Source organism: Sphaeramia orbicularis, chromosome 4 (genome assembly GCF_902148855.1).
Source record: "Sphaeramia orbicularis chromosome 4, fSphaOr1.1, whole genome shotgun sequence".
NCBI classification, from domain to species: domain Eukaryota; kingdom Metazoa; phylum Chordata; class Actinopteri; order Kurtiformes; family Apogonidae; genus Sphaeramia; species Sphaeramia orbicularis.
In genome coordinates, this window is record NC_043960.1 from 23658090 (window position 1) to 23670357 (window position 12268).

At 33.0% G+C, this 12268-nt stretch overlaps 1 protein-coding gene across 1 annotated transcript in view; it reads right to left on the minus strand.

Annotated features, from left to right (window-relative positions):
* Positions 1 to 12268, minus strand: part of naaladl2 (N-acetylated alpha-linked acidic dipeptidase like 2) — an 801028-nt gene that overhangs the window by 16242 nt on the left and 772518 nt on the right. Inside the window, exon 14 of the mRNA XM_030132744.1 lies at positions 1958 to 2156. Coding sequence (XP_029988604.1) covers positions 1958 to 2156 — 199 coding nt within the window. The remainder of the gene's footprint in view (positions 1 to 1957; positions 2157 to 12268) is intronic.

The following is a 12268-nucleotide window of genomic DNA, read 5'->3' on the forward strand; positions in this document are numbered from 1 at the left end:
ATGTTCTCATGAACAAATGTTATTTATGCAAATCTTGACTTGTTTGTTTTTCCTGTTACTTTTTTTTGTGTGTGTGTGTACATGCACTTTATATTTTGTACACTTTTAAGTTGAAGGTCAGTGTTCTGTACTTCCGGCAGATGACCTCACTTCCTTAAATTGCCTCCCGCTAGAGTATGAGAAATATCCTGCTCTATATGTTTCAATAAAAGCAAAACAAAAAAGAAAATATCTTTCTTATTGAAACATGTCAGAAGAAGGAGAGAGTACTATGAGCTCAACATTCTAGTTTATTTGCTTTTTTTTTTACAGTTTCATAATCTGAATTCAATTGTTAAAAAAAAAAAGTTTTTACTTCAATATTCTCAAATACAATGCATTTCAAATTCAATATAAAAAAACTAGAAAAGCACTCAGAGAGCCCCCGCCCCCAATCACCACCAAAATTTTATCATTTGTTCCTTGTGCCAGTGTCAATGTTTCCTTATAATTTCCTCAAAATCTGTCCTTAATTTTTTGAGTTATCTTGCTAACAGACAAACAAACAGACAAACCCTGATGAAAACATAACCTCTTTGGTGGAGGTAAAAATTCCATACAGTACAGACATCTTAACCAGGCAAAACCAATGGAGTAACGAGCCACTTGATCTAACTTTCACCCAATCATGCGTTGCGCCGAAGATCATGTGATGCTATGATCACATCAAACATGCGAATCACCACGCCTGCGCAGCTACCTGAGCACCATGTGATCTTCTGTGCGAGTCATGATTGAGTGAAAGTTAGATCAAGTGGCTCGTTACTGCATTGGTTTTGCCTCGTCAAGATGTCCGTGCCATATTGAATTTTTTTATACTGAATTTGAAACATTGCATTTGAGAATATTGAATTAAAAAACTTGAATTCAGATTATGAAACTGTGTAAAAAAAAAAGAAAAAAAAAAAAGAAAAATTCAATTATTAAAAAAAAATTCCTATGAAATACAACTATTCAATATCTGATGGCACAAATTTACTTCCATACATTTGCATTTGCGTTTACATATCAAGTGGCTGCATGATAAGATGATATTTTCCATATGCTTGTATCAGAAATTGAAATCACCTGCTAACTAACAACAGCAAATACCACTTCGGAAAATCATAATAGGATTAATAATTGGGATTTGATTTATTTCTGAAACATTAGTTTGTCTTTTAGTTCTTACATCACCTCATTGCCTTCTGTTAATGCAGAAACGTATAGGAAGTACTCAAGTGATTTAATGATGTTACAGGTTCCAGTTGTTTCTCCTGATCTTTGAAAATCTAGTTTTACCCACGATGCACCTGCAACCTGGAACCACATGCAAAAAAAAAAAAAAAAAAAAAGGCTTATGTCATTTAAATATTTGTAGGACAATTTAAATTTTTAATTTCATCATAACCACTTGCTGTTCTGGTTTTCGCTGATTCAATTGCTCTATATTATAATTGCCTTATTTATTCTTAATGGTGCTAATGTCTTACTGAATTGCTCTCTCTTCTTCTTATCTAGTGTTGTGATTCCGTCAACAATGTTTATAGGTTTTATTATTTATTTACCACTGACTTTGTGTTGTTGTTTTTTTTTCTCTCAATTATATTGCAAATTAGTCTTTTAACTCATTATATATAGGTTTAATGAACATTTTCATACATTAAATGAATTATAGTTGAATTGTTGAGAGAGTAGTAGTTTGTTTTTTTTCCGATATCTGCTCCTCAGGTGTTGGCTTTCTGCATTTCTACTCAAGTAAAAGCAATTGAAAAGGAATCAGAGCCTCTTTTATAAGAATATATATATAAAAAATCAATTAACTGTGAGATGTCAGACACTGAAATGAACAACACACACAGGTGAAATGCTTTATCTACCCGTAACCTACTGCACTACACCGCTGTTCTTAAAGTGGGACACTAGCTTTAGGTCTGACCTGTACACTCCAGGTGGGGGATGTGGGATGAGGAAGCTCTTCTCCAGGTCGCGGAGGACATCGTTCAGCATGCGCACATGGGAGGGATCACGCTCTTTAGGGTCGTTGGCCGGCCGCATGGTTTCTGACTGAAAGAAAGCGGCGTGGTCTCTGAGGGATGAGGCCGAGGACAGCAGGGAAGGAGACAGCACGCTTTTATCTAAATGTATAGAAGTAGAGGAGACAAACACAAACAGTGGGAGAAAAAAAGACTTTGAGTACATGTTAGAAAAACTGAGAGTGGAAGTGTGTTTTTGTTTTTTTTTCACTCCTACATAGTTACAAGGGCATGACCGTGCACGATTAGTCTAAGCCCTAATAGACCACAGATGTAAGAGTACACAAAAACAAGTCTGAGTTACTTAGATGTACTATTAATGAATGGGTCACATGATACAGAGACTTTCACCTACTACTTCTTTTCAAAGAACTGCACCAACTTTGTCTTCATCCTTTGAACATCCTTTCCCAGTTTGGGATCAATAAAGTCTGTCTGTCTGTGCAAGAAAGTTTTACCTCAATGTATTCACTGTGAGTCACGTAAGGTTTTTTTTTTTTTTTTTTTTTTTTTGAGTTGAGGTTAAAAAGTTAGACTGTCAGAAGATTCTGGCATTGAGTTTATACAAAAACAGTATTTGAAATACCCAGTCTGCTAGCGTAACAGGAATGTTAGCTAACATTAGCATCCATCCATCTATCCATCTATCCATCCATCCATCCATCCATCCATCCATCCATCCATCTATCCATCCATCTATCCATCCATCCATCTATGTGATCTTTTGTTCATTATTTTATTCTTTTTCTTGCTTATTTATGTTTAGTTTTTGTTCATTTTGTTGCCTATTTGGTACAATTTTGTTCATTTTTCATTAATTCTGTTTATTATCTTGTTCTTTTTGCTCATTTTGTTGCTTATTTGTGTTTATTTTTTGTTAATTTTCATCTATCTATCTCTGTCTATCTATCTATCTATCTGATCTTTTTTTCATTATTTTGTTCTTTTTGTTGCTTATTTATGTTTAGTTTTTGTTCATTTTGTTGCCTATTTGGTAAAACTTTGTTAATTCTTCATTCATTTTGTTTATTATCTTGTTCTTTTTGCTCATTTTGTTGCTTATTTGTGTTTATTTTTGTTAATTTTCGTCTGTCTGTCTATCTATCTGATCTTTTTTTCATTATTTTGTTCTTTTTCTTGCTTATTTATGCTTAGTTTTTGTTCATTTTGTTGCCTACTTGGTAAAACTTTGTTAATTCTTCATTCATTTTGTTTATTATCTTGTTCCTTTTGCTCATTTTGTTGCTTATTTGTGTTTATTTTTGTTAATTTTCGTCTGTCTGTCTGTCTATCTATCTGATCTTTTTTTCATTATTTTGTTCTTTTTCTTGCTTATTTATGTTTAGTTTTTGTTCATTTTGTTGCCTATTTGGTAACATTGTATTCATTTTTCATTAATTCTGTTTATTATCTTGTTCTTTTTGCTCATTTTGTTGCTTCTTTGTGTTTATTTTTTGTTAATTTTCATCTATCTATCTCTGTCTGTCTATCTATCTATCTGATCTTTTTTTCATTATTTTGTTCTTTTTGTTGCTTATTTATGTTTAGTTTTTGTTCATTTTGTTGCCTATTTGGTAAAACTTTGTTAATTCTTCATTCATTTTGTTTATTATCTTGTTCTTTTTGCTCATTTTGTTGCTTATTTGTGTTTATTTTTGTTAATTTTCGTCTGTCTGTCTATCTATCTGATCTTTTTTTCATTATTTTGTTCTTTTTCTTGCTTATTTATGTTTAGTTTTTGTTCATTTTGTTGCCTATTTGGTAAAATTTTGTTCATTTTTCATTAATTTTGTTTATTATCTTGTTCTTTTTGCTCATTTTGTTGCTTCTTTGTGTTTATTTTTGTTAATTTTCATCTATCTGTGTCTGATCTTTTTTTCATTATTTTATTTTTTTCTTGCTTATTTATGTTTAGTTTTTGTTCATTTTGTTGCCTATTTGGTAACACTGTATTCATTTTTCATTAATTTTGTTTATTATCTTGTTCTTTTTGCTCATTTTGTTGCTTATTTGTGTTTATTTTTTGTTAATTTTCATCTATCTATCTCTGTCTATCTATCTATCTGATCTTTTTTTCATTATTTTGTTCTTTTTGTTGCTTATTTATGTTTAGTTTTTGTTCATTTTGTTGCCTATTTGGTAAAACTTTGTTAATTCTTCATTCATTTTGTTTATTATCTTGTTCTTTTTGCTCATTTTGTTGCTTATTTGTGTTTATTTTTGTTAACTTTCGTCTGTCTGTCTGTCTATCTATCTGATCTTTTTTTCATTATTTTGTTCTTTTTCTTGCTTATTTATGTTTAGTTTTTGTTCATTTTGTTGCCTATTTGGTAAAATTTTGTTCATTTTTCATTAATTTTGTTTATTATCTTGTTCTTTTTGCTCATTTTGTTGCTTCTTTGTGTTTATTTTTGTTAATTTTCATCTATCTATCTGTGTCTGATCTTTTTTTCATTATTTTGTTTTTTTCTTGCTTATTTATGTTTAGTTTTTGTTCATTTTGTTGCCTATTTGGTAACATTGTATTCATTTTTCATTAATTTTGTTTATTATCTTGTTCTTTTTGCTCATTTTGTTGCTTATTTGTGTTTATTTTTGTTAGTTTTCATCTATCTGTCTGTCTGTCTGTCTGTCTATCTATCCTAAAAATTGTAGCATAGCAGTAGTAGTAGTAGTAGTAATAGTAGTAGTAGGCTAATAGCGGTCGTAGTAATATGCTATCTATCTATCTATCTATCTATCTATCTATCTATCTATCTATCTATCTATCTATGTGTAGGTACATTAATAAAGACAAGCATGTCAGTCATTGTTTATTTCTATATCGTCTGAATTGTTGATTTCTTTTAATCACCTTAATCGGTTTAATTCCAATTTTTATCCTGGAATATTAACGTGTATGCAGGCTGCTGTTGCACTACTGTCGGTAACATGGGTAATATTCATGTCCTGATGATTTAAGGCAGGGGTGTCAAACTCATTTTAGTTCAGGGGCCACATTCAACTAAATTTGATCTGCAGTGGGCCAAACCAGTAAAATAACAGCATAATAATATATAAATAAAGTCAACTCCAAACTTGTCTGTATGTTTTAGAGCGAAAAAAGTAAATTTACATATGAAAAGGTTTACGTCTACAAACTATCCTTTCAAACAATATGAATAACATGAACAAACTGAAAAAAATAAGTGTAATTTTAACAATATTCGGCCTCAGTTTATCATTTCCACATGTACATTATAACTTACAGATCACAGTGGATCTACAAACACACAAAACATTTAATAACAGGTGGAATATTGTTAGCATTATACTTACTTCTCTTAAGACATTTCAGGTTGTTCATATTTGTTCAGGTTATTCATATTTTTTGCAAAATTATACTTATTTACATTTACAAAGAGAAAATTTGGAGTTGTCATTATTTCTATGTTATTATGATAGTATTTTACTGGTCCTGCCCACTTGAGATTGAACTGTTCTGAATGTGGAACCTGAACTGAAAGGATTGCTAATATCTTAGTGTAATTTTTTGCATTTCACAAATTCATCCCAAGGGCCGGACTGGACCCTTTAGCTGGCCAGATTTGGCCCCCGGGCCGCATGTTTGACACCTGTGATTTAAGGCGTTACCCACATGCAGACAGTACCATACACATCCAAACCTACCTATTGAATGGAGCCAGATTCCTATTAATAGCTCCCAGAATACAAGCCAATTAACAGTAAATGCCAGGCAGTTGATTTGTAGAGCCAGATGTACTGTAACACATGCCAGCTTTGTGTAGACAGGTTAATGAGGATAACATTTGAGTGTCCACTGGTTAGAGGTAAATAAAACAGGTGTTTTGGCTTTGTGTAATGTACTGCATGGCTGAATGATGGCATGTTTGAAAGAGCAACACACAAGTGTAGCATAAAATGATTTCTGATAATGGTATTTTAATGTGAGCTATCATTCTTTAAATCTTCTGTCAGGAGTAAGGACATGAAGTATATACTGATTCAAGATATATGTAGTATTTCTAATTTCAAATATTAAAAGATGACCTAAAATTACCATTAAAGTGTTTAGAATAAAGATCCCTGTTGTTCAAAAAGACGGTGATGTTTTGGACTGTAAAGATACGAACTTAATGTATTCACACTGATGATCTGGGGATTTAAGTGACCACTAGAGGGAGGAGTGAGTCATAAGTCGCTTTTCCATTGGACATACTGTACGTGCAAAACTTTACCGATATCTACTAATTGTCGAAAAAACAGAAGTGCGTAATATTGTTTTTTCCATTAAATCACAAATGCGATGATTTGTTTATTTATTATCGCGAGATGACACGAGAAGTCATTCCATAAACATGCCGACAAACATAAATATGGTGTTGTTTTACAGATATATTCACTATTATTATTAGGGCTGGGCAAGTTAACGTGTTATTACAGCGTTAACGCATTCATTAAATAATGCCGACAATTTTTTTTTTATCTCACGTTAATGCCGTTTTATTCTAACTCATATTATTCTGCTCATGCTTGTGTGCATGTAGCGATTAGCTTGGCAGATAGACAACAGGTTTCCCAAGAAAAGCCGGACGCCGAAAACTTCTCTCCAAATCTTTTACTTGAGACTCACTGTAAAACTGCAACATACTTACAAAATATGTCTGTTATGTTCATTGCCTTAGTACATTTACATGGCATTATACATTTAACTGAATGGGAAAAAGATTGCTAGCTCGATGCTAACTTGAATGGGAAAATCCATAGACACGCTAACAATTAGCATTTACAGATTAAGATTTACTTTTTATCCAGCAACAAATGTTCACGTCAGAGATATTTTATACTTTTCATTCTTACAATAACTGGACATGAAATACTCACAGGCAAAAGTTTTTGGGGCCATACAAACAGAGTGAAAGAAACATGTCTGTTAGTTCCTTCTTATGTCCGTACTGACTACGGTAACACCGCAAGAACAAAACATACATTAGTGCAATTAATTCCGACCACTAGAGGGCCCCCTTTGCTTGCTTTTAATAACTGAACATCACATATTATTAGGCTTATTAGTATTAGTACTTATTAGTGGTCTTAAGACTCCTGTCAATCACTCACAACCAGAAATAAACTAGTGTGGACATAAACATGGAGAAAAGTACCGGTCTTCTACATGGACATTTTCATTTTAAATGTCTTCAGATGGGGGGCTGAGGAGGACACAGTTGTTTGGAAGCACTGCAATGTGGAATTATTTTTTAATAACCGGAGTACTTCCAGTCTGAAATATCAGTGAAAGGCAAAACACGCTGTTGATCTGAGCTTTCATGAACATCTACATGATTAATAAATTAAATATAGGAAAATACCTGATTTTCACCAGAAAAAAAGTCAAATAAAGGAGATAATATTACAATAAATGATGATGAATCACTCAAGAAATGTTAAATATGGAGATAAATCCATTTGGGAGCTGCCACAAAAGTAACACTAGGTCTGTATGGGTTAATATACCTTTAATATCATTTTTGTCTTGTTACAGTTTGTCATGTAATGTCATTTTTGTGCTTCTGGTTTCATCAACATCTGTTTAACCCTTTGATGCATGAATTATGAGAACCTTAGTTAAGATTTTTTTTTTTTCCTGAGTGTTTTTATTCTTCTTCAGGCATGATAAAACTAGTATGATTGAATTTTTTTAATGAACCTATTTTTTATGGAGTTACAAAAATGTCCACTCAGCTGGACACCATGCGTTTAATTTTTGAAGCAAAGAAACATGTATTTAAAACGCAATAACAGAAAGTGATATACTGTGTAAAAACAACATGTTTATTGCCGCTAATCTGATGTTTTCTCACATGTTATCATACTATATTACTAGTTATTACTCACTTCAGGGAGATAATATGGAAAAACACCCTTTTTGTTTAAGAAAACTGTTAATTACAGTCTAAAAACAACAAGCAATTGATTTACACTCAAACATGTTACTGCAGATCAGGTTTATCAAGAACGACGAAGTCACAGTAATTGTATATATTGCAGTGTATGAGATGGTGCAAATATGTGCAATATTAGATATGCAAATAAAACAACAAAACCTATGAATATGTCAGGGTAGAGACTGCGATCTGGTAGGATCGGCGATTCTACCAGTAGAAACGCCGATCAGTCTCTACTGGTAGAAACTCCGATCCTGCCAGTAGAAACTCCGATCGGAGTCTCTACTGGTAGAAACTCTGATCCTACCTACCTAACCCTAACCCTAACCCACATCTGGACTTTTTAGTTAGTCTCAGCACGCTCACATAATATATAAATAATTTATGGAAAGCACCAAATATTAAAACCATTTGTGAAATATAAAATGACAACAATTTTCTCAAAACCTTTGGAATTTCAACATTAACTTTGCATTTGGCAATTCTATTGGTAAGATCGGAGTTTCTATCAGTAGATACTCCGATCGGAGTTTCTACCAGTAGGATCGGAGTTTCTACCAGTAGAAACTTCAATCCTATTAAATGTTTGGTAGGATCAGAGTTTCTACCAGTAGAGACTCTGATCGGAGTTTCTACTGGTAGAGACAACAATCGGAGTCTCTACTGGTAGAATCGCCGATCCTACCAGATCGCAGTCTCTACCCTGACAAATATACAAGAGAACAGCTGTAGAAAAACTGTCCACTGTAGTGACCAGTATACATGAAAGGGTTAATTTCAGTCCATGTCTTTTAATATTATTATGACTGCCATATCAAACTGAATCAACAATGTGTTATTGAGAGAATTAGACCCTAAACGTTCATACCATACGTATAATTTACACAATAAAGATCTGAACAGATGTTGGCGTGTGTTTGTATTTGGATCGCTGTGCGTCACGGCAGGTCGAGCGCCGAATGTGACTCATCATAGGGAAGACGAAAAGACAGTGGGGATAAAAATAGACAAAGAGAAATGTTCCCTCCTACAAATTTAACTGGCTGTGGCTCCTCACAGCCAGCTGGGACTCATGAAATATTGTTTGATTGTTGTAATCCATCACATCTTTTGACACTGGGAGATGTGTGCGAGTGTGTTTGGATTTGGGTATACAGTTGGGACTTGGCCTCCTCTGATTACAGAAAGGACAGAAAGGAAAACAAAAGAGCTGCAGCCGTCTGCTTTTACTCACTGATATATTTGGAGTTTTGATTTTACAATGGAGTTTATTTTGAAGAATATATTGAAATCAACCCACATGTTCTTAGTCTTAAATGGTAGTATCTGATAGTTTCTCGATTAAAGGGGCTACATGTAGTATTTCTACTTTCAAATATTAGCAATGACCTGAAAATGACACCAATGTATTATATATTTATATCTACAGGCGAGGGGATTTATGTAACCACTAGAGCAGGGGTCTCAAACTCATTTTCTTTTAGGGGCCACATTCAGCCTGATTTGATCTCCAGTGGGTTGGACCAGTAAAAAAAATAACATAATAACCTATAAATAATGACAACTCCAAATTTTTGTCTTTGTTTTAGTGCAAAAAAACCCTGTTGAGCCGCATTATGTAATAAATTCCCATTATGTAATAAAAGTTCAAAATGTAATAAGAATGTTACGTCATCTTGTAATAAAGCCGCATTATGTAATAAACTGACGCATTTTGTAATAAACTACCTCAATGCATTATGTCGTAAATTTATATATATATATATATATTATATTATATAGTAAGTTATTACAATTTGAGAAATTTATTACAAAATGCACTTGACACATTTATATTTTCAGGAAAATTTAATAACATGGTTTATTACGTAATAACGACACTCAAGTAGATTTTTTTTACCGTCTTTAATTGAAGTAGCCCTGCAGATTAGTAGTTGTAGCAGTGGTAATGATAGCTTACCTATTACCGTTACATTCGCAATTAGTACACACATTCCAACATGCACACACAAAGTAGAAAATGCTGATGTTGAACAATAAATGGCTTTATTTCTACACAGAACCTTTTTAAGGCAAATTAAAATATTTTGATCAATATAAAGGTGTCTATGCCAGTTGAAAAAAAAAAAAAAAAAAAAACTCAGGAAAGTGTCTTTAACAATGTAAACATTATTTCTGGATATAAAAAAAGAGCTAAACCGTCACACCTTTGGGACATACAGGGGTTGGACAAAATAATGGAAACACCTTAAAAAATCAACAAAATATAATTTAATATGATGTAGGTCCGCCTTTTGCGGCAATTACAGCCTCAATTCTCCGAGGTATTGATTCATACAACTTGTGAATTGTTTCCAAAGGAATTTTAAGCCATTCTTCAGTTAGAATACCCTCCAACTCTTTTAGAGACGATGGCGGTGGAAATTGACATCTTACTTGAATCTCTAGAACTGACCATAAATGCTCAATAATGTTGAGGTCTGGGGACTGTGCCGGCCATACGAGATGCTCAACTTCATTAGGATGGTCCTCATGCCATTCTTTAACAATTCTAGCTGTATGGATTGGGGCATTATCATCTTGAGGTGAAGGTGTTTCCATTATTTTGTCCAACCCCTGTACATAATGTACCATATTATTAAATTAAAAAAAAAAAAAAAAAAAATGTGTCAAGTCCATTTTGTAATAAATTTCTCAAATTGTAATAACTTACCACATAATGTGAAAAAATTTACTATATAATGCGTTGACGTAGTTGATTACAAAATGCGTCAGTTTATTACATAATGCGGCTTTATTACAAGATGACGTGACATTCTTATTACATTTTGAACTTTTATTACATAATGGGAGTTTATTACATAATGTGGCTCAACAAACCCCCATTAAATTATGAAAATACTTAATTTTCTAAACTATCCAAACAAAATTGATGTGAATAACCTGAAAAAACAGAAATTTCTTAAGAAAAATAAGTGCAATTTTAATAATATTCTGCCTCAACTTATCATTTCTACATGTGCGTTATGGATCGGTTCTACAAAGACACTAAACACTGAGTAACAGGCAGGAAACTATTAAAATTGTGCTTAATTTTCTTTAGACATTTCAGGTTGTTCATATGTGTCCAGGTTACTCACATTTTGTTGTTACAGGATAGTGTGTAAATGTAAATATTTTCATGATTTAAAGTTATTTTTTTGCACTAAAACAAAGACAAAAATTTGAAGTTGCCATTATTTATAGACATAATGTAATATAATGTTCACATCAAACCAAGAAGAAAATCTGGAGTCATTATTTTTTGTGGAGTTTTATGCTGTTATTTGACTGTAGATCATATTGGTCTGTATGTGGAACCTGAACTAAAATGAGTTCGACAGCCTTGACTGTGGAATTTTGCTCTTTGCAAATTCATCCCAAGGGCCAGATTGGAACCTTTGGTGGGCCGCATGTTTGAGACCAATGCACTGGAGGGAGTAGTGAGTCACTGAGCTGGTCTCCCATGGTGACGAACACTAACACCACAGGGCCTTTGATCAAAGCATCACGAAGTGATGTTATGTGAATAGTGGGGAACAAAAAACAACTTTTAGAGTCAAAGAAAGATAAAACAAAGTGATAAAAGCCTAAAGCAGTGTTGTTTTCACCATTGGGTCCTTCTATGAAACTGATCCGTAAAAGCAGGACAGAGGGGCTAAAAATTCAAATAAGATAAAACACTTTATATATGTTTTTTTTTTTTTTTTTTTTTTTAATACAAAAATCCAAATGTAACACGACAAAAAGGACATGAAAATTACACGCCACTATTTTTTCGAATATCTCTTTATTTTCTCAGTTACATTTTGGGAATCAAACTATTTTTGCAAGGCAGAGTGTTTTACAAAAATGACCACTTGCAAATTCACTCACGATTTATTTGTGTTTGAACTGGCAGGTTCCGCATGTAACGCGAGTGGACACTATGGGTTACACGCAAAACCTGGAATGAGACTGAGATTCATGAAAACCCCACATGTCTGGATTAGAAAAACCACCAGGATCATTAAATTTAACAGTGTGTTTATTTATAGTGGTATATAAGACCATTTAAACCAATGTTTTCCAGATCAAATGCACGGACACTTAGGTAGCTTTTCATGTCCCAATTTCGGGTCTATTTTTGGCCCCAATATTTCATCAAAAATTCATTAATTTTGGGATGGCTCAGAGCAAGAGTATCATTTTTTTGCATTTATCTGACGTCATCATTTGGTACATCCTGGG